Source organism: Sarcophilus harrisii, chromosome 2 (assembly GCF_902635505.1).
Source record: "Sarcophilus harrisii chromosome 2, mSarHar1.11, whole genome shotgun sequence".
Lineage (NCBI taxonomy): Eukaryota > Metazoa > Chordata > Mammalia > Dasyuromorphia > Dasyuridae > Sarcophilus > Sarcophilus harrisii.
Window position 1 is genome coordinate 548075730 of NC_045427.1, and position 22890 is coordinate 548098619.

Genomic DNA, 22890 nt, shown 5'->3' on the forward strand with positions numbered 1-22890 from the left:
AGCTTTGCCCGCCCCTTCCCCCGAAGCTTCGAATGCTAGGATTCTGCAAAGCCGTGGAGCTGAGGCTTGAGGCCCGGGGCGGTCCTTTTAGAGGTTCGGTCGGTTGCAGCTTGTGGCTCGTGGGCAGGTGAGAATGAGTCAGGTCTGGATGGGGACAGGGAGTGGTGGACCAAATTGACCTTCTTGAGACTGTTCCCCTCCCGCTTCCGCCCCCGCCCCCTCCCCCCTCGGCTTCTTCTCCAGTGGCTTAGAAACCAGGGAAAGAGACAGAGGGACAGGGAGGAAGGACGGGTGAAGCACTCTTTCAAATGACTGATGATGGATGACCTTTTGGCAGAGAAGTGATGGGCCAGAGGTGCAGAATGAGAGCTGTGTTATCAGAGCTGACCAATATGTTGATTTCTCTTATTTGACTATACAAATTTGTTACAGGGGGAAGGTTTTTACTTGGTGGAGGAAGGTGGATTATTGAATAACAAGGGACCTAAAAAAGAATATCAAGAAACATTTTTAAAAACTCTGAAAGCAAAAAGTGTAAAGGGGAAGCAAATAGAGTATTTTTGTTGCTACATTGTTATACTTTATACATATCTTTTAAAAACTGTAACAAATTGTTTCTTATAAAGTCTTGTGGGCAGTTTTTAGTTTTTTTTTTCCCTTTCTTTCTTTGGTAACTTTAAATGTTTGTGCTCATTAAGTTGACAATACAAAAGAAAATTTTAAAAGGAGATTGGGTCAAATGAGGATGGCAAAAACCATGGGAAAGCCAGACTCTGAGTTGGGGAAAAGATGGCCACAAATTGACAGATTCTTTTCCTTGATTCTTTTCCAAGAGGAATGGGGCTTGAAGAAAGTATATCAGAAATCCGGGATTTGGATGGACCAAACAACTTGTAAGGTACTTTTCAACTCTAAATCCATACCTTTTTAATTAAAACCTAAAAATAAGAGGTTAGAGAAAAAGTACACCCCAGGATAAGGGAAGTTTAGGGGGAACATGGTAGGTAATTGCCTTTAAGCACAAAAATCACATAGAAGAGGGACTAGATGTGTTTTGTAAGGACTCAAGGGCAATATAGTAAGTGGCATTTGAAGAAGCAAATGCAAGTTTGATTTAAGGAAGCCCTCCCAAACAATTAGAGTGAACAAAAACACAAGATTGCCTTGAGAAATAGCATGAAGGTCTTTTGAAGCAAGAGTTGGACAACCACTTATTGGAAATGTAGACAGAATTCTCATTCAGATATATTGACTAAGCCTTTGGGGTCTCATCCAATTCTTGACATTTCTATGATTCTGAGGCTTAAATACCTAGGATAAAAGAGTATGTCTGTTACAACTTTTTTTGCTATTAAAAATGAGCATCTATACTTCTGATAGGCTAATAGGATGGTGAACCCTAGGGAGAAGTCAGGTTGAAGTACACATGGTGCTATCCAAGGGTCTCCATCAGTCAACCAGCACCAAAGAGGAGCTTTATGATCTACGATAGGGATAGAGAAGTAAACTGAGATTGGATACTAAAAGAAAAAATTATGAAAGACTTTAGATGTGATCACAGGAGGGATGCGGAAGACATAGCTCCTACTTCTTCAACAAGAACTACAGATGCAGAAACATGAATTTTTAAATATGGTCAATGAGTTTTTCTAAAGTATATTTAGATAAAACATTTATTAAACACTTACTATGTACTAGGCATTGGGCTAATGAATAGGAGTACAAATCTATCCAAGGTGGTACCTGCACTCAAGAAGTATGGCAAAGGGAGTTGTAAAGGAGTGGGGAATGCTCATCATTACAAGGTGTGGAGATGGGAAATGGAGTGGAAGTGTAATTTAAGACAAGATAAGGTGAAAATTCAGCACACCCAAGTCCTGTTTTCTAAGAGAAAAATACAAGGTTTCTGTAGGAGAGAGACAAGGATGACTTATTTGATATATGGAAGAACTATTTGGTAAAAGGTTAAGTTAATGAGAAATGCTGAAAAAAAAAATCAAGAAAGAAAAGAACATCAGTTCTAGGCATTGTAGTGCATGCCTGTAATGTCTTTTACTGGGGGTGTTTAATGGTGGTAATTCATTTGTATTCTGGAGTTTATGAACTGGAGTTTTGCGGGGCTAAAGGGAACTGGATGTTTGCATTATGGGATACAAATATGATGAATGCTTGGGAGTATAAGGCCACTAGACTGCCTTAAAGAGAGGCCACCAGGCCCAAGTCAGAAAAACCGAGTAGGTTAAAACTTTTTTGCCCACCAGTAACGGGATCACACCTGTGAGTAGCTATATTTTCAGCCTGGATGAACAGGGAACTCAGTCTTCCAAAATAAGAGTAATTTTATTGTTTTTGAATTGCTTCAGTTATGTCCAACTCTTTGTGACTCATTTGGAGTTTTTTTGGCAGATAATGGAGTAGTGGCCATTTCCTTCATCTCATTTTACAAATGAGGCAAACAGGGTTAAGTGATTTGTCCAGGATATCTTCCCCATTCCAAGCCTAGTGCTCTTATCAACTCTGCTACTTAGTATCCTTTAAAAAAAAACAAACCAAAAAAAAAATAAAATAAAAACTGCAACAGAAGTTCACAGTTTCACATGTAATCGTCTGTTTCTGGAAACTAAAATGTTTGATTAAATTTACAGTTAAAAAAACATTTTTTAAACTGTGTGAGACTAAGCAGGGAATTCTTATTTGGGCTCATGAAGAGTCAGTATCTAAATACCTTTTCTGCTCCCTCAGAAATAATAATTCACATTTATAAAACTTCATACAAGGTCATCACTAAGGACATTTAGGCAGAGATGTTTGCCTTCCATCAACAGCAAGCCACACCTCCTATGATTTTGATAAAGAAGTTGAGGTAATAAAGTAGAATAAAGTCATGATAACCATTTTTCACTTTGTGAAAAGGGTGTGTCGTGGACCCCACCCAAGTCCGCATTAGGAATCTAATCAAGTTGATCTGGCTCTCCGATTTCCGTTTGCCCCAGTTGCTTCTGGTAGGGACACAGAGCTAAAGTTGGAAGTTACCACAGAGGTCATTTGGTCCACTCTCCTCATTTTGCAGATGGGCTCAGGGAAAGACAGGTGCACCTCAGGTCACATAGGTAAGATCAGGGGGAATTTGACTCCAGGTCCTAGCACTCCAGAGCCAGGGCTTTGCCTTGTACCATATATACTAGGAGAGGTTATTAACCACTCTCAGGGAAGGAGCTCTCAGACCCCCAAATAATGTTGCTACCAGTTTCATAACCACTCCAATTTTGCCTCACACTCCTTTTCAAACCCCATATTTAGACTAATGGGGCAAGAGCCACTACTTTCTTAAGAGGAAATGTATTTAAGGAAAAGGGTGGGGCCAGCAGGAATCAACATTATGAAATTGAAGCAGTCATTAATACATGTTAATGCAGAAACTCCCTGACTACTTACTTGACTCAGGGTTTTCTTGCAAAAGTGGGCGCTTTACTTAATCTACCTGGAAAATTACCTTCCCTCTGCTCTGCCTTGTGACTCTGTGCCTATGCTGGGCTCTTTCAACAACCTGACTCAGAACTTCAGATTTCACATTACTCCATGATTACTACATAATTACATTACTACATGAGGGGAGACAGATACTGCCTTTTCCAGGTCATTTCCAGGTACCATCATCTCAAAATTCCACCTCTCCAGAACCAATGGAGACATTCATGTTAAAATGCACCACAACATATTCCCAGACACAGTGCAACAGAAGAGAGCCTTGAAAGGGTTATACTGATATGGCTCTAGCTCATACAGCCACAAAGAATTGTGACGGAGTAAAATGGCAAATTGAGGACTAGCACTGATGCCAGCATGTTCTGCCTCCCCACAAAGAAGTGAACTATAGATTTGGAATATATTTTCAGACATGCCTAAGGTATCGATATGTTCTGCTTAATTTATTGTAAGGGAAGTTTGTACTGGTGATCATGGAAAGGGGTGATTGGGAAGTACAATGCAGATTTACATTAGGTCTAAGAAAACTCTTCCTAAGAACTGTAACCTTGCAAAGGTGGAAAAAGGCTGGCTAGGGCAAGAGTGGGTTTCCCTTAGCTGGAGGTTTTTAAGCAAAGGCCGCATTGTGATTTTAAAAGATTATATTGCAGAGACTAGATTGGATTGGATGATCTTTGAAGTCTCTTATGACTCAGATTCTGTGATTCCAACTTCTTTAGGGACCTATTAAAATAAGAGTTAACTACTCAACCCATAGGCAGCTGAGTATAAACTAAAGGCCAAGTCCAGCCAAAAAGGCCATGAAATATCATAGCCAAGTCTAGGTCTCCTTATTTTAAGAACCTCATTTCTGGTGTGGTGGAAAGGACTAGTTTGAAGCCTGGACGACCTAGTTGAAGCCTGGCCATGGGATCCTGAGTAAATTTTCACTATTCCAAGTCAGTGCTGTCAAACTCACTGCACTGTCTGCATAGAAAGAGTAGCATATCGACTTAGTTTTAAGATGTAATTTTAATCTATATTTTATTATATTAAAAATATTTCCCAATAACATGCACAGTTGGGAGTTGTGTTTGACATGTATTCTCTAAACAACTCACTGGGGACTGTGGTTGCAGAGGTGCTGATCAGCCCTGATAGGAGTTTCCTATTCCAATGAAATCACAGACCCAGTCCCTAGTCCTGTTCTTCTTTCCCCAGATTTTCATAGTTGGAAGGTAGTGAATGTTCCTAAATTAAATACCTCCTTCTGTTCCAATTCTCCCAGTTAGAGATGGCCTCAATTCTCAGGAAGAGTTCTTAATCAAAGCACAAGACTGCTGAAAACCAGAGCACAGCAGTATCAAGGATCACAGAACTTAGAAGTGCAAGAAACTTTGGAGACTATCTGGTCCAATAGCCTCGCGGTACAGATGAGATAAATGAGGTCAAGTAATTTGCCAAAGATCATGAATCTATTCAGTGGAGGTAGAATTTGAATACAGGTCCTTAAACTCCAGATTCCTCCTTAGGTAGGGAAGACAGAAACCAGGAATAGGAGTGGACAGAAACTAAGAGGTAGAAAAGCTGGGTGGACCAGGCTTAGGGGTAGATGCCAGAGTAGCAGTCGGCTATAAATTAAGAGACTGCATGCAGACAGGCCAGCTGCCCTGCAATGAAAAAGGGTAGGAAAAAAGGCTCTTTAACGAAATGCTAACTGAATGGGGGTGGGGGAAGAAAGGTAAGAGGATAGTCTATGGGGAAAGTGGAGAAATTTGGGAAGGCTCACTTGGACTGATGCAGAACAAAGCAAGCAGAACCAAGAGAACAGTGTAAAAGCACTCAAAAAGAGGAGAATTCAGGCTGGTGCAATGAACAATCTTGATTCCAGAGAACTGACGGTGAAAACATTTCTTTTTCCTTTTGTTAGATGGGGCAGACTACAGGTAAGACAAGGGAACTAAAGCTGGAAAAGAGCAAAAAAAATCTATAGACTTGCTGACCTCTGGCCGGTTTCCCTGCCCCACTGACAGAAGTCTGGATTGATGGCTAAGTGCTGGGAAGAAACCTGGGTCAGAACATAAATGAGGAACAGCCAGTTTTGCATAGTCTGCACATTTAATCACTTAAAAACCTCTAACATCATCTCGCGTCCATTAAATAGAACCCACCACACTGGGCCTGTTTAAATTACAAGAAAAATCACTGTGCACCAAACCCGGTATCATACAAAACCAGCCCGGGCTGGCCATGGGAGGACAATGGGGGGGAGGGGGGAGATGGAAACACCAGGCATGTTCCTGGCCAGGAGAGATGGCTGCCTCTCACCCTGGTGGCTGGTTAACTCCCAAGGGATTGGGGAGAAAGAAGGGACTCCCAGGTGGGAGATGATTCTGATTGTCCTAATGGGGGGAGGAGGGGAGGTGCAAAAGGCACATCAGAAGAGGGAGACTGGGATGTATGAGTGGGGGAAGGAAACTCAATAGGTCAGTGCTTTTTCCCATTAGGCACAGTGTGGGGAGGGGGCTGGCGAACCTTATGCCACTGCCTACCTACCCCCTCACTTTTCAGCCCTGGCACAAGGAGAATGAATGACCCATGAGCCCTTGGCACTACCAACCATTGTTCTTAACACACAAAAAAATACTCCTTTCTCTCCCTCCACCCCATATGACCCCCTATCATTACTTCTCCTCCTGACCAATGCCCTGTCCTGAGCTCGGTAACTCAGTTTTCCCACCAGGGCCAGGGAGTTGGGGAGGGGAACAGCAGGACAGGTGTGGGTGTTCCGGCTGCTACCCCAAGTTAAAAATACAAAAAAATCAGCATCTAAAGTGAAATCACAGAGTGAAAATATATCCTCGAACGGCCCCTGAGATCCCCACAGGGGAAAGCAGCATTGGTGGGGTGGGGAAAAACAGGTAGGATGGGGGGGAGGGTTCTGGGGATGATCTCCCTCCCCTCCACCCAGGGGCTCCAGAGCTGTGAGGGGGAACAGCCCAGAAAACCCCGGGCTCAGAAAACAAGAAGAAGTCCCTGGCTGTACAAGGGGCCTCTGGTCTCCCTGCACAGCAGGAGGGCAGGAAGAGGGATGGAACCGGACACAACCAGCTCTGCTCATTGCTGGAGCTGTGCCCTGGCACCTGCTGCCAGCCTGGCTGAGTGGACGGTACTGAGCTCGCCTGGGCTTATGGGAAGCAGTGCTGGAGGCACAAGGTGCAGAGATGTGTGTGGGAAAGGTGGGGTGGTCCAGGAACACACATGGAGGCAGGATAAGGGAGGGTCCATCCATCCACCCATGCATCCAAACACACACACACATACGCACACACATCCTTGAAAGCACCTGCCCTTCCTTGGTCCCTTCCTAGGACGATCACTTCTATGGCGCAGGCCACCAAAGCCTGTGGCTTTGCAGGGAAAGACAGGCTGGGATGGAAAATCGGAGGGGACAAGAACCCTTTAAGAGGTGTCCTCCAGTTACCCCCCAGACTTCCAGGCAGATGCCAGACAGCTGCCCAGTGCCTCCTGCTGGCTGGATTGGGACCATTATTGCTTTAGAAGGAACTGAAGCAGCTGGAAAGAACCTGGACTAGAGGGAAGCAAGAGGTACCCAAAGAATTATAAAAGGGAAGGTTGTGACAAAATCTACTTTCCCTCCCTTTTCTCCCCACACAAACCACCCCGCCACAGCGGTCTCATCCTAAGTACAACTGGAAAGTGAAAAGGGGGCAGTCACTGCCCCAACATCTCATTCTCTCTTCCAACAAAGGTGAGTTTGGCAGTGGGGGAGAGATGTAGCATAGCCCCCTAGGTAACAGGAAATGCCTTTGAAGACTGACTTTGCTCCTATGTTGACTGAGACCCACCCCCGTCCCATGCCTCTTCTGCCCCAGAGCTTGTCCCAGAAAAGCTGGTATGTGTCCCAACCCTCTACCCCACTTTGGAGGTGGCAGGTAGGATCTCAGGGCTCCCCAGGTAGCATAAGAGGGGAGTGGGCAGACCCTACCACTGCACACCCTCCCCTGGGCTGGGGGACCTGACCCAAGTCCCGATATAAAAAAATACTTTGGTGAATTAAAAAGTGCCCGAGGGGGGGTGGTGGAAGGTGTGACCAGGAGAGTCAGGTAAGGGGCAGGAAAGATCTGGTGCTCATCAAAGGGCACTCTGGTCCTTGATGAAAGCAGTCCTCTCGCCCCGGCTCTCATCCTCGTCGGACTCGGAAGGGCACTCCTCCTGCCAAGCATCAGGGGGCAGCCCTTTGTAGGATATGATACCACTGTCCAGCGAGTACACTTTGACCCCCCGAAAGCTGAAACCAGAGCGCAGCTGAAGAATTAGGAAGACAATGATGAAGACCAAGACAATAAAGGCGCAGCTCAGGCCCGCCACGACTACAGGGAGGTGACTGGGCAACAGCCCTTCGCTATGAGGGAGTCCTGGAGACTTAAAGCCGGCTTGCCTCTGTGGGGTGCAAGTCAACTCCACCACGTCATAGTTGGAGAAGATGGGGCAGCTGAGGCAGTCTGTGGGTTCGGTCCCCTTGCAAGTGGCACAGGAGGGGTGACAAGGGGAGCAGACATTGGCATGGATGGGCTCCATGTTGTTCTCTATGCCATACTGCGTGTTGACAACTTGTGAGATGAATCCTTGGGGACAGTGCCGCACACAGTTCTTCTGATGCAGGGAAAATCCTTCTTCACACACTGGCAGAGAGGACAGAGAACGGTCAGGGACTTGAGCACGTTCGAGGGGACTTCTACACCCACAGAATGCCGGACCACTATCAATGAGACCCCCAAACACTTGCTGGGAGCCGCCTCATGAAGCCCCCTCTGGGGGGCTTTACGCCCTCCCCTAAAGAGGTTTCAGTGTCAGGCGGGCCAGAGAGCCTTCCCTGAGGCCTGCTGCCTCCCAGAGGGAGGGTTTTTACAGGGATCAGCTACTGGAACAGAGTTCTCTCCGTCCTGCCACTCACCCACACAGGTTTGGCTGGAAGCTAGGGTCTTGCAGCCGATGCTTTCAGCTGGTGTAGCAAGATTGGGCTCCTCAGTGGCAGTACCATACAGCACGAGGGTGAATTTGGTCAGTGTTCCTGCTTCCAGAACAGAAGGGGTTAATTCTCCCCGACTACCAGTCACGATCCCCCCTGCTTCCCATTCAGTCTTTCCCTCCTGCCCCGGAACTGTCACTCCCGCTCCCCTCCCCACCCCTCCATACCGTAGTTGTTGGCTTCACTGGTGTTCTCGATTTCCAGGACCCAGTCCCCGGCAGGATCCTCATCCCAGGAGTGGGTAGTCATAAAGGCCCAGTCATTAAACCCATCAGCTGAGTAGTCATGAGGTCTTGGAGGTAGAGGACAACAAAGGAGGTCAGCCTCCCTCTGGGGAACAACAGGAGTCCCAAACATCTTTGGGGGGCTAAGAGTTAATCTTCATTTGAAGTCATGATCACAGGATCACAGAATTTAAGAGCTGGAAAGGGGCCACGGCTCTCATTTTACATGGGAAGTCAGAGGCCCTGACATTAAACCACTTGCCCAAGGAAACACAGGTAGTAAAGGGGAACAGCTAGAATGTGAAACCAGGTTTTCCAATTCCAAAATCCTAGTCCCCTTCCTTTAAGAGCTCTGGGTAGAGGGCTGCTGAGAGGGAGGAAAGGGGAATAGTAGTCAGTTTCTATCTACCCACCTCTCCTGCTACTGCTGGAGTTAGGGCCCATAGTCAATTAGGAAGATCTTTTTTTTTTTCCTGACTCAATTGGGATTAAGTGACTTGCCCAGGGTCACACAGACAGGAAGTGTTAAGTGTCTGATATCAAATTTGAACTTGGGTCCTTCTGATTTCAGGGCTGGTGCTCTATCCACTGAGCCACCTAGTTGCCCCAATTAGGAAGATCTTGATTGATCTATTGAGGGTCCCCTGGAGTAAGGGAAGCCATGGGCTAAGAATTAGACACAAAAGTTCCATAGATATGAAATGAGGTTGTGTCCCAGGGAGAAAGACAGTATCTACCTGGAAGCCAGCAAGGTAGAGCGGGTGCCCATGGGGCTGACGAGGTAAATGGCCAGGTCCCCACGGCGGTTGTAGGACAGGGTGAGCCGGGCCTGGGCATGTTCTAGCCTGGTGATATGGTTAGCCTCCCCCTGGCAGGCAGTCACCTTCCTCCGTACCTCCAATCGCTTCCCTATGTCCCTGCGCAAAAGAAACAAACAGCCTTTTCAACAAAGCCCCTTATTCTTCCCTGGCCCAGACGGTCTTCTAGAAATGCTCCTGATGATACATGGGCAATAATGTCACAAAAGAAATTGTTTGGGGGAAAAAAAAGAAATCTTCCCAAGGGGTTTATATAAGAGCATAATCTGAGTGTTAGTGGTCCCAGCTCTGAGGAGTTGGCCCCTTGTTATGGTCCCATCTGCCACTCTCAGCCCCTCCTTTCACCCCTCTGGGCCCCAGTCCTCCCCCTCCATGTCCTGCTCCCTCCCTCACGTAGGCTCAGTGAGGATGTCAATGAGGCACTTGCGCTGGGGGCCTACTGTAGTCCAATTCCGGGCCAAAGCCACCATGGCTCCTGCATCGAGGAGTCCGTAACCGTATGAGTGGCTAACTGCAGAAAGAGAAGAAAGACATGTTTCGTTAAAGTGGGACAGTGTGGAGGCAGCCTGAGAAGGTCAGGTCCCATTTTTCTTCCCCCAGCCCCCCAGGGCTTTCCCCCTCCTCACCTCTGCGCCCAACTCCATTAGTAGCCCAGTCATTGGCATTGAGATGCGCGGGCCTGGAGGTCTGGACCACCAGATGCTGCATGTCACGCCACGTCAGGTTCTTACTGCAGAGGGAGGAAGAGGAGAAGGGAGGAGACAGGGCTGAAATATTCCTTGTGGACACCAAGACATTTGCAGGATGTATCAGGAGGGCAAAAAGAATGCAGGCCACTCTAAGTTCTACCTCTCCCCAACAAGCATAAGACATGGCTGAATAAGCACATGGAAACCCAGGGAGATAAGAGGGCTAACTAGTTTAAGACTAACCCAAGGACCAGCTAAGGAGACCCACCCTCCTCCTCCTCAGCTCCATTTTTTTTTAAAAACTCATAAATTTCTCCTTTATTTTTAAAAAATAGCAATTTTTAAAAAAAAGGAGTAACATTCTCTCCACTAAAGCCAACATTGAAAATACAGATCCTAGATGTAACCTGAAGTACTTTTTGCCTTTACTAAGATAAATAATGGACAGACCAAATTCCCACACAAATTTAATGAAAACATCCATCTTAGTTCCATCCTTACTTGGCCTCCAGGGTGAGGGCAATGATGCCAGCTGCCAGAGGGGCAGAGGCCGAGGTACCAGTGTGGGAATCTGTGCATTTCTGCCTCAAGTCCGTCGTGACCTACAGAGAGAAGGACAAGAGCCATGTTAGAAGAGGACAGAGCTCCTGGCTGTCTGGGAGGTTTCATGCCATATGAGCTACAGGGTCACTAAGCCCTATCTTGGCCACTATTCTGCTGGGTAGACCTAGGGAAGTAGTTTAGCTTCCTGGGCGTCAGTTTTCCATGTGGAATGAGAGGAACAGATAAGACTGATGATTGCCCAGTTCAGCGCTTATATTTATGATTCTATGGTCTGTGATTCCTGAGCTATTCCCACTTACTTAGCCTTAAGCTCTGATTTTTACTTCTAAAGCCTGAGCTAAAAGACAAGTGGGGAAAAGGGCGAGGGAGGGGGAATACATCACTGGCATCTGAGGGGAAACAAAGATGGGGTCCACAGGGGTCTCCAGCCCCCTAAAAGACGTTCCTAGACTCAGACCGCCTCAGCTGTGCCTTTTTCAACCCCCTGCAGAGAGAACAAGGGCTCTGCCTCTCAGAGGAAAGGAGCCGAGGGCCGCAGCCTCCGTGGGCTCTTGGGAAGCTTCCAGCCCCACTGGGTCCTGCTGCCCAGAGCCCAGAACTCACAATCTGCTTCTCGTTCTGGTTGCCGCTGCTGTAGGTGGTGGCGAGGGTGGAGGAGCAGGCTTCGCTGTACCAGGGCACGTTACCAAACTGGGTGGTGCTGCTGATGGACAGGGTGTAAATGCTGTTGGTGTAGCCGTCGCAGTTGCAGCTATCGTGCTCCCGGCCCCCGTTGCCTGAGGCCCAGACAAAAATCGATCCTAGACCCCCACGGCCCTGTGAGAAACGGGACACAAATGAGGGCTAATGCCTGCAGGAAGACCCCCAAGCGGTGGGGGCGCCCACAAGGGGGATGCACGGTCTGTTTTGGGCCCCGCGGAAGACCAGAGAGCGCCCGACTGATCAGTGGGTCTCCACTTTTCCTCTTGGCGGCTGCATGGCCCCTCTTGTGCCTCCTGGGACCCTGGGCCCTACCTGGTTGACTCCCCGGGAGAACGCCTCCTCAGCCAAACGGGCTGGGCCATCCACGGTTTTCCCATCATCTTCAGGGCCCCAGCTGGCACTATAGATGTGGATGTGGTTGGGATTCAGTCCCAGAGAACGCGCTTCCACTGCATCGGTCACTTCTCCATCCAGCATGCGCACACCTAGAAGGCCGTGGGAGAAGGTGTGACTGCCTGGGGCCTGTCGTCAGTCAAGGCCACTGGGAATCCCCCAGGCCCATCCTGGTAGACTCGGGCTCAGGGAGCTATGATGTGGTCAGCAGTCCTAGATATCGCCTGGTCTCCAAATTCCATTTACTAGTGAAGAAACTGAAACCCAGAGAGGGATCTTGACGGATCATGGATTTAGAACTGAAAGATGTCCTGGAGGCCACCTAGTTCCACCTTCCATTTTACAGCTGTCCCACCCGAGGCCCAGGGAAGTGAGGGGGCACGTGTGACAAGCAAGAGTAGTGACAGTGACGGTGCATGGATCGGAAACCAGCTTCCCTGATTCAGGAAACGTTTAATGAAGATGTTTGACAGAATACTGTGCAGTGGCAGGTGGGAGAGGACGTTTATCAGGGATTTCCTACCAAGCACGGAGCGAGAGACAATGGCAAGGATGGGGAGAGATGCCAGCCATCCAGGATGCATGAGAAGGACACAATAAAGGTCCTGCTTCCACTCATTCTCCTCTAAGTCAGCCAAAGCTGGGCAGACCCAAGACTCAGAAGCTAAGGACAAGCAGCTAAGGTTGTTTCCGGGCTCCACTGCCCGGAGCGTTCCTGGACCCACCTCCAATCCGGGCATTGTAGGCAACACCGACACCACAGATCCCGTTGTTGGCCACAGCAGCCACCTCCCCAGCACATCGGGTGCCGTGCCTGAGGATGCAAGGGGAGAGGGTTAGTACAGAGAGCCAGGGGGATGACAATGGGATACTCTTCCTGAGAAGGGCCTGCTCTGGGGACGGAGAAGGAAGCCCTAACTCAGGACAAATCCATCTAATCTCTTTCTCCTCTCTTCCCAACTCATCTGCCTTCTGAGAACCTTATTCTTATTTCCCTTCTGTTTGAATCAAAATTAGTACTTTTCTGTAGTCTTCATCTGGCCTTCTGGTCCATGAAGCCAATATGGCAGGATGCCTTAGCATGGCCCAACTGGGCCAAATTACATTCCCGGTCAACAGCCCCAGCTTTCAGTGGCCTGACACATTCCGGGCTCACGCCGAGAGAGCACAGATAAGGGTGGCAACAGAGAAGGCAGAGTTATGGGCGATCAGGAAAGGAGCCGTTCCCTGGGCCCTCTCTATGGGGTGCTTTCTGTCTCCTCACTGACCAAATCTATTCCTTTCTTGTTTGTGGAGTTCTGAGCTCCATCCCTCGGCCTCAGTGTTACCTGTTGTCATTCATCTGTGTGTAACGAGGCTGGGGGTCTGGGTCCTGGTCGTTGACATCAAAGCTGGCGCCTGGATCCTGGGAGGGAACAAGACTTTCAGAGACTGTACTAGCAAGGGAAAGCTCCTGGCCGTGCCTGGGAGGTGCCCAGGGGCTCCTGCGCGAAACTCCTAACAACTCTGGCTCCCAGAAACGGACCTCACCACATACCCTGGTGGGCAGACCCCTGTGATGCTCTACTTAAAGCCTAACTCACGTAGTTGCCTTCCAGATCAGGGTGGTTCTTCTCAATGCCGTCATCCAGGATGGAAACCACAATGCCACGGCCAGTGTAGCCTTGGGACCAGGCCCCTCGAACGTTTAAGTCTCGCTGATTCGCCCCATACTGCAGAGAGACCCGTAATGGCTCAGCACACACCCAGACACCTAACAGAAGTCACTTACCACCACCCCAGACCCCAAACCCGACTTCTAGGGATCCTGCAGAGCTCCCCCAGCTTCTCTACGGTGATACTGAGTAGGGCCAACCTTATAAGGAGATGGAATAGGTGGTATAATTTGAAGAGTTCCTGAAAATTTCCCACTTCCCCAATATCTATCATTGTGCCCTAAATTCTGCCATTGGTGTTATTTTTCTGGGCCTTTTAAGAATCTCCTAATAAAATATAAATGCTATTGGGAATATTAATATTTTAAGCCTTTAAAACCTGTTAACAAGTTACAAGATTCAGCAAGGGTTAGTTAACAAGAAACCAAGATGAGGGAGGACTGGAGGGTCAAGAGAAGACTGGTGGGAAAGGCATTAAAAAACCAATTTTGTTAAAACTGAGTCCCATTGGTGGAGCATTACTATGGCTACAACCTTAGCCAGGCCAGATCAGAACAGAGAGCCAAAGGCAGCAAACAAGCTGCTGAGGATTAGGATGAAAGGGGCACCTACAGTCAGGCAGAGGGGAAAAGGTTTAGAGCTGACAAGCTTGTCCCAAAGCTCCCCTCATGAGGGTGCTGAAAGTGAGAATCTGCACAGAATCCCCAAAACTCTACATACCAGATACCACTGCTGGGGAAACTTGGGGTCAGTGGGCTCCATGAATATATCCCGTTTCTTCCGACGCTTTGCCACCTGTTGCTCCAGCCACTGCACCTGGAACATAGAGTTAAGGGGGAAAAGACATGGTGTGGGTTGAGGGGGGAAGGCTAGGAACGAAGGGGAAAGGTGAAGGAAAGGCCACCTCATTAAGGTGTTAGACGCAATGTTAGATAAGTTCCCAACGTAAGTTCAAAATTCCCTTACCATGTAGTAGGTAACTGTCACACACACACATCTACGCACAAAGATGTCAAACATTTTCCTATCTATAAGGTATTAAATTAATATTTTGTTTTTGGAAATTTGCAACATCCTTTGAGATAAGTAGAGACAACCTGGAGTGCAATTAAATCAATATAGGGAAATGTGTCCCTAGAGACCAAGTTTCCTGCCTTATACAATAAATAACCCCCTCCCCCCCAATTTTCCCTTTTCCCTCCTGAAGCCCCCAACAAAGACCCAAGTTTCTGCCATAAACTAAAGGCTCTGTTGCAAGCACCTTAAATCAGGCAGAAATATTATGTCAATAATGCCCATGTAATTCAGGCAATTGGGCCAAAGACTCCCATATTATGCAGGAGGGAAATTCTTACAGGAGCAGAGGCAGGTTGGACCCCAGGGCCTTCTCATTTTCCTACCAGATATAAACCCTGGCTCAATCAGCAAGGAGAAGTCTCTCCCTCAATGGAAGGGAAGGAAGAGTTGCACTTACTTTGGGTTCCCTCTGTAGTCGGCTGTGATGAGGGCGGTGGGGTGACAGTGAACGCTTCACTACTGCCCGATGCCAGAAGTGGTAATAGTCCCCAAAAATCTGAAACCAGGTAAGAGTGACTGAGTTGGCATTATACCAGAGGGAGACACGAGCTTCTGACCTAACAATTTTCAGGAATGAGTATAAGGGAATAAACCTGCTGGTAGAGAAAAACCGAGGCAAGAGCACATGGAAAGTATTGCCAGTTAGGAAGTGCATGGAAGTCCTTCCATGGCTTTTTCCTTCCCTCAGTCAACTCTCAATCTTTCGTCTAAACCTTTGGGCAGGGTTATGCTAGAGCCTCTTTTTCCTTTAATTTGTACCACTATATGCACAAAAATGCTTAATTTTTCCTTTGAGCAATCCAGGTTTAAAAGAAAGCAAAATACTTCACCCTTTCTCTGTTGTTGTTCTTGGGCAAAGTTTAGCCCTCTACCAAAGGGCACTCTGAGTTTAAGAGAACATATTAATGAGTGCTCTCTTGGGATAACCTGGGAAACTCAACTCTTAGAAATGGCATTGTTTTGCAGCCCAGTTGAGGGAAATCTAGGAAACTAGAGGGGCCCATAGCCTCACCTCCAAGAGATAAATATAGGGCAAATCCTATCACCATACCAACAAAAATGTTCATATTCTTTTTACTGAAATTTCATTGTACCAAATACTGTTTGAATTGGGTTTGCAAGTCTAATAATAAGGAAGTTGTAAGATTATAGGTCTATGCTGGGTTCTTCTGAAGTCTGAGTCTTGTCTCACTAAGTTCCCTTTTTCTTACCCTATTCAATCTTAAAAACACTTTTACACTAGTAGCATTAGCTCTTATAGCAAAGCAATCAGTTTCTGAGAAGAGATAAAAGTGTGAGTGTGAGTGAATGTGCTTGTGCGTAAGGTGAATATTACCAAGCATATTCTGGAGAGGCAGTGGTATTATAGCGGGGAGAGAGAGCTAGACTCAATAGGTTTGGGTCCAAATTTTAGCTCCAACAGTTGTTGGTGGTGTGTAAACATGGGCAAGTTGCTTCATTTCAATTTTCTTATCTATAAAATGGACATGATAGTTATACTCCCTCCCTCAAGGGTAACTGAATAAATAATTAAAGCGCCATATGAAAGTGAGCTCCTGTTTTGTTTTGACCCTGATCCTGTGCCTAGATAACTCCTGCAGCCTGAGAGCTGGAGGACACAAGTTCTGTTCTGGCTTAGGGACACTGAAAGCCTTTAACCTCCACCCTAGCTCATACTGGCCCAGGATACACAGGCTATGAGATTCTGGCTGGCTCACCAGGTGTCCCTGAAGCATCTGAGAGACCTGGAATTCCCTATTATTCAAAAGGGCAATAGCAACAAAGGCTGTGTGGTACCAGACTAAGGAAGGGACTGCCACAGCTAATTTTCACAAACTGCTAAACAAAAAGTCACACCACTCCTTCTCTGGAGGCTAAACAGGAACTGGGACTTCCTGCCACATGGTCAAGGGTCAAAGTCTTGCTGACCATCCCTAAGCAAGGAACTCTGCCCAGCCCTTGAGAGCAGTGCCTACCTTCCTCTGCTCCCAGGCCAGATTCCTCCATTGCCAGATCTCAGGCAGCTCTAGACCTGTTTCACCCTCAGCTTCCCCCCTTCTTATTTTCCAAATATCAGGCCTTGATTTTGCACAGGAAGAAAATAATAGATTCTCTCTCAGTGAAGTCTGATAAGTAGATACCAGAAAGCCTAGTGTAAATGGCCATTCCTCTGCCCATTAGCTGAAAGAACCCTCGAGAAGGAGGATTCATGTGCTTGCCCCTCCAAGAACCCTCTTCCCAAAGTTGATCCCCCTGAAGCAGGACCAGCTCCAGACTCACCGGTCCCAGGTTGAGGAATCCATGCTTTCGGGCCACTCTGTCTGCTTCAGTCAGGCCCCCTGGGATTAACACAGCCCAGGTGTTGGTGTAAACCTTCTGAGTGAGGGCCTCTCCAACCAACAGAATCAAAGTTGCCACTACCGTCCACTGCAACCAGGGCCTCAGCTCCATGGGGTGGGCGGGCAGAGCCCGGGGAATCCCACTTCCCTCTTATGTGTTCAATGCCTGTGCCTGGTCAGAATGGCTTCGGTCCCGGGCTCTTGCTCGGTGTGCTGAGCCCTGGAGTGGGTGGGTGGGGGCATGTGGCCAAGCCAAAGAGGGACAGATGGAGCAGGACTCAGGGCCACTAGCTCTGTTAAACAATGGAAAAGAAAGAAATTAATTCCTTTGAGATGTCTCCTCCAAGTCAGAGCTGCTCCCTCCCTCACCATAATTTTGCCCTAAAAACTGCTTTTGAGAAAAAAAAAATTTTTTAATTGTCTCCTCCAGAGAAACTTGGCACTCTATTTCCATCCCTCCAGCACCAAGGTCTCTTGTGGGACAGCACATGACTGACCCCGCCACATGACAACACAAACCTTCAGTTCTTACACTCAGTATACTTCTCAACAGACGTGTGTGTGTGTATGTGTGTGTGGGAAAAAAAAAAAAAAGATCAGAGACTGACTCACTCAAGATTGGTTCCCACCAGGAAGAAGTCAACATGGGCCCAACAAGCTCAATTCTAGCTCCTTTCTTTGTCTGGCCTATATTTAGAGTTAAGTTGTTAGCATGTGAAAGACAAACATCAGAGGACAGAATTAATCTAGTTTGAATCCAGGATTTTTTGCCACTTGTGTCAACTGGATACACAAGAGTTTTATTTCTATTAGTGTAAATATGGACAGAGTTCCCTAAACTAGGAGTATCCCTTTCCTTCTGGGTTAAATCCAGGGACATTCAGCTTAGAAATGAAGGCGGCCCAGGATCTCTTCTGCTAACTGATCCTGTGGTTTCCCTTTAGGTACCCCCCTCAACGGTCCCCGATTAACTTTTTGGGGGGTTCCTGTCTCGGCAGTGCCCACAATAGGAAACCTGCCAGCATGCTAAAGCTGGGTGGCACCCGCACCCCCACGCACAGGAGCACATACACCATGTCTTACGTAAACTAAGCCACGGGCTGCCCAGGCAAACACAGTCTGCTAAGCCAGGGAGCTAAGGTGAGGCAAGAAATCAATAGGCTGTGTGTTGCCTTTCCTCCTCCCTCGGCAAACAAACAACGGGACCGTTCTGCCCACATGCATGTAACTGTCCCTTACTCGGGCCCCCAGCCCCTACGAGAAACCACACCAAGCCAATTCCTGAGCTAAAAATGTACCCATGGAAGTCTGGAGGAAACGCAGAGTTGTGACACTACTTAGGACTCAGTTTGCTTGCCTAAGGAGGGCTGTGAGTGTGTGTTAGTCAAGGTGAAAACTGTTCTCCTTTTGAGGCTCCTGGTTATCTTCCCCAGTTTGGGGAGCACCACTGAACTACCAGAAGGAAGGTATCTCATGGTGGGCCAGGCTTTGAAAGTGGTTCCTTAACCCAGCAAAAAGGAAAACCAGAGAGCCCCTCATCTGTGAAAAAGTCTTCTGCCCAGCACACCAGAACTTATATAACTGGGGCCTCCCATAGCTCAAGAGGCACAGAGATGGTTCAGTGGATAGAGCACGAGCCTGTAGTCAAAAAGACCTGGATTCAAATTGGTCCTTATACCCTTATTAGCTGTGCTGCCCAGAGCAATTCATTTAACCTGTGACTCAGTTTCCTCATTTGTAAAATGTCAAGTAAGATATCTGGCAAAGCAAAGCCAAATTGAAATTAAGGGGGCATATGTCAAACTGGGTAGAATATGTCCAGGCTCAGCAACACCTCTTTGCCAGGGGTATCCACAGTCTCCAAGCAGGAAGTGGCAGCCTCCCCCCTCAACCATATAGCCAGAATTCTACATACCACACTCCAGATTCTAGTGGGCTGCCATGCACACATACAACCACCACCTGTACTTCCCAGGATATTTTCAGTTTATACCAAAATAACTTGACAGCTGATAGTTGCATCCATCGACTGTCTACCCCTTCTTAGCCCTCCCCCCAACCTCAAGATGAACACAATCTCTTCACAGAGGGGCTGAGGGAAGAACTGCCACCAAGACACTACAGAATAGCTGGAAGTAGGGAAAAGTCAGACTTTTTCCATATCTATTTACTCAAGGACCTCAGCCTTTACAAAAATGCCAGGAACCTGAAGGAGCTAAACTGTAGCCCAAGTAAAAAACTGGCTCAATAAAGCTGGTTTCAGATCTCTATGGGATCAAGCAGCAGCTGCCTGATGTTAAAGGTGATTAACCAACTATTTAATTACCCTGCACAGTCCTTACAGCTCTGAGAGAAAGGAAGTTTGAAGCAGAACTGAAACATTATTCCTCTTTCCCAGTCCACATTTCTTCTTCCTCCTTTCTCTAATGAATTTACCTACCTTAGTAAGTGAGCAAGGATGTCACCAGCCCCCTAGTTAAAAGGAATAATCCTTACTGAGACCTCAGCCTTGAAAAAGACCATCATGCTTGCATCTTAGTTGGCCTGAATGGAAGCCGAGGGAGCCAAAACTTTAAACAATGGGCTTCCCCACCACCCCCACCCAGACTCTGACTCACCCACCAAGTTCTAACTCGTCTACAACTGAGGTTGTTTCTTCATTGAGATACAAATGAGCCCCTCATACACACAGACACACACACACAAAACTTGGCACAGAGACTCTCACCACTTCAAGGAAGCTGTTTGTGCTGGAGTCTAAAAGGTTTTTTGGAGATTACTAGTCAAAATCTCCTGTCCTTTCCAATCCAGATTACTAAAGTGGCCCAGTGAAAACCTGGAATTGCAAGCACATTCAGTGATTTTCCAAGCAAAGATCCCTATAAGGTAGGGTTCCTCCCAGCCACATCATAGTGTGGATGAGACACTGACAAAGCAGTGTGACAAAACTCAGTATCATCCCGGAAACTTGATCCATTTCTTCTTTTCAGCTAGGTAAAGACAGGCCAGGCACACTTAGGATGGCTGAAGGTGGGTATTATTATGGACTCTGGAGTACACAAAGCTATCAAACAAAATCCAGATCTCTTCCTTCCCCCTCCCAGTTCTTGATCCTCATTCCACACCATCCATCTGACCAGTTTCAGGTGCTTTCTCCCGAAAACACTTTTCCTCCTCTCTTCAATGGGGAGGAAGGGATGAGAATCAGTAGAGCAGGCGGGGGCTGGAGAAGGAAATTTCAACTACCTTATGTGCTCTCTTCCCATCTGCCCGACATTTGTAAATGCTGGAGAATGCAGCAAGCTCCTAGCTCTGCAACTGGCCTAGCTCAAACATGCCAGCCACTGGGGGGGTGGGGGTCCCTAGCTTGAGGTTTGGCTTCTTATTCAGATGAACGGTATAAATTCATGCTCAGAGCTGTCCAGCCCTCCAATCGCAATTTCCTCACCTCCAGTCTTCCCCAAGCCTTTCAAGGGTCACGAGTAACAAACATTTTCAAAGAGGCACAGGGTAGGCCTTTAAGAAATAGCCCCGGAGATCTGGTCTCAAAAAACAGGAGCCAAAGCTCCTCCAGCAAAATCACACAAGCATCTTGATTCTCTTTTCCCCTACACAGGTAGGGAAGCCAGGGAGGGCTCTGGGCTAAGAACAATGCATTGTGTATCAAAAGCCGCTCTCCCCTTCCCACAGTAGAGAAACTCTGTCCCTTCCTGGCTGGGGAGTGGGAGTGAGAGCAACCATGCTCAGGGGAAGGTGGAGGCTGGAGGAACCCAAGCTCCTTCAGGACTCAGTTCCCTGAATCCAGTAACCAGTAGGGGCCAGACAGGCACTTCCTGGGGTCAGAGTTGGTCTATATGGTCCCTAGTGGAAAAGTACTAGACTGGGAAGCAAGAGAGAGGGACCCCTCCCCAGGAAGGCTGTTTCCCCGGAGGCACGCCTCAGGGGGGCTTTTCTCCCTCACCCCAGCCCGCTCACCCCCCAATTCCTGGTCTCGCGGGGGAGGGGAAGGTCTGGAGGCGGCTCACCGATGAAAGACTGGGCAAGGGTCACCTAGTGCGTTCTAGTGGAGCCAAGCAAGGTCCCCGATTGTCCCCTGACTTCCCAGAACCGGGGGCTCCCTTTCGAGCCCCCCTTCCCCCAGGCGATCGCCCCTCTTCCCCGCACGCAGCCCGCCCCTTCCTCCCCGCCGCTGCCCGGGCTGCGGCCGGAGTCCGGGGGCCCGCTCCCGGGCTCTCCCTGAGCCCCCTCCCCACTCGACCTCGCGCAACCCCGAGCGCCCAGCCCCGGGAGAGGTGGCCCGGGCCCGGCTCCCGGACGCCGGACACTTCGCGGCTTACCCTGGGGAGCTCGGGCTGCGGAAACTTTTCCGGGTGGGAGCGCGGGGACAGGGCCCCGGTGCGCCGTGCACGGAGCCCCAGGCGGCGGCGGCGGCGGCGGCCTCGGCTCCGGCTCCCGGGTCCGTCTCGGCGGCGGCAGCTCAGTGCCTCGGCGGCGGCGGCGCCAGCCCGCGGCGCGGGCTCCGGGCTCCGGGGCCGGCTCGCAGGCGGGGAGGACTGCAAGGGCCGCCCGGCCGCGGCAGCCGCGCTTGTTTACTCGGGCCGCTGTCAGCGGCGGCGGCGGCGGCGGCGGCTCCGGCTCCGGCTCGGGCTCCTCCTCCTCCGCTGGGCCGCCGCGCCCGCCCCTCCCCCTGCGCCCCGCGACGCCTCCGCTCCGCGCCGCGCCGCGCCGCTCCGGCCCGGCCTGCGGTCTCCGTGCTCCGCGGGCTCTCCGTGCTCCGCGGGCTCTCCGTGCTCCCCCTGCCGCGCGGCCCGGCCCGGCCCGGCCCGGCCCAGAGCGCGCGGGCAGCGGGGAGGGGCAGCGGGCGCCCGCCCGGCGCGGGGGCCGGCCGGCCGACCCCGGAAGGAGGGCTTCCGCCGGGGCCGCAGCACCCCGGCCGGCCGGGGGTGCACCGAGGTCCTCCCGGCGCGGGGGCGGGGGCGGGGGGGACGCTTCCCCAGTGTTCCTACCCGAGCCTCCCCCCATCCCGCCCCCGCCCCCGCCCCGTCCCGGTGAGCTTACCCGGGGCCGGCGCCGGCTCTACACAAAGGGATTTAAAAAACCATCAGCTCCTGCTCTCAAGGAACTTACATTCTAATGGGGGGGGATTGGTTTATTGACCGAGGATCAAAACGTAGGACTGTTAGGCGACGGCTTCTTTAACCTTCTTAAAAAAAAACAACCAAAAAAAGCCGTTCCTAACCCTGAGGAGATTTCCGGGATTTTTCGGGCCGGCCAGCCTCACCTTTGGCCCTTGGAGGCTGGCTTACGGCGCCCTGGAGGTCTAAGGTGAGTCTGCCTTAGATAACGTGGGTCCGTCTGCACCCTCGCCTCGCCTCGCCCACCTTGCGGCCGGCCGGCTGCCCCCTCGTGCAGGCGCCTGGGTGGGATCTTCTATTCTGCAGGAGGCCCGGCCTAATGGAAGCCCCTCGCTGTCATATTTTAAAATGCATTAAAGTAAATGACCGGGAAATGGGTTGGAACACAGTGACCAGATTTTTGTTCTGTTTTTCCTCTGCTTGAAGATGAGGGGCAATGAAGTAGCAGTGGGACAGGACCCATCCTGGGAGCCTCCTGGAAACATTCCATGTTGCCTTTTAGCAAGAGCAACAATGTAGATCCTGGAGGAACTGGAATAATTGTTTGGCCAATAAAATGTGCTCTTGCTCTCTGTCTTCTATTTACTTTCTTCCTTCCTTCACTACTTGCCTACTCTTCCTGATCTGGAAGGATGACCTCTCCCAAACAACTATTTGGGTAGTGAACCACACCTACCTAGACCCCACGCACAGGTGGCCTGATGGTCAATGCAGGCTCTGTGAACCCCTTCTTAACCTTATTCCTTCTGGGGAGTAGGGAGACAAGTGATTTGAAC

General features: G+C 49.3%; 1 protein-coding gene and 1 long non-coding RNA gene across 4 annotated transcripts; one reads left to right on the forward strand and one right to left on the reverse strand.

Moving 5' to 3' along the window:
- The first annotated feature begins 4 nt into the window (after nt 1-4).
- Nucleotides 5-6092, forward strand: LOC111719232. Its single transcript, XR_004232450.1, has 2 exons — nt 5-898; nt 5396-6092. It is a non-coding gene; the product is annotated as an uncharacterized LOC111719232 (long non-coding RNA).
- On the reverse strand, nt 5565-22057 carry FURIN (furin, paired basic amino acid cleaving enzyme). Of its 3 annotated transcripts, none has more exons than XM_031955633.1 (16): nt 22038-22057; nt 16921-17272; nt 15038-15136; nt 14284-14379; nt 13492-13620; nt 13237-13313; nt 12634-12722; nt 11828-12000; nt 11417-11629; nt 10751-10851; nt 10187-10290; nt 9954-10071; nt 9480-9659; nt 8686-8810; nt 8444-8563; nt 5565-8171 (listed from the first exon to the last, which is right to left on the reverse strand). In XM_031955633.1, the coding sequence occupies exons 2-16, from the start codon at nt 17089-17091 to the stop codon at nt 7621-7623; spliced, it is 2346 nt and encodes a 781-aa protein (XP_031811493.1). In that variant the 5' UTR covers nt 17092-17272; nt 22038-22057; the 3' UTR covers nt 5565-7620. The 3 variants fall into 3 exon arrangements, with proteins under 3 accessions (XP_031811493.1, XP_031811494.1, XP_031811492.1); XM_031955634.1 differs by lacking the exon at nt 22038-22057 and adding an exon at nt 21317-21645 and having other exon boundaries at nt 8444-8560; XM_031955632.1 differs by lacking the exon at nt 22038-22057 and adding an exon at nt 21317-21645.
- Between the last annotated feature and the right edge of the window lie 833 nt (nt 22058-22890).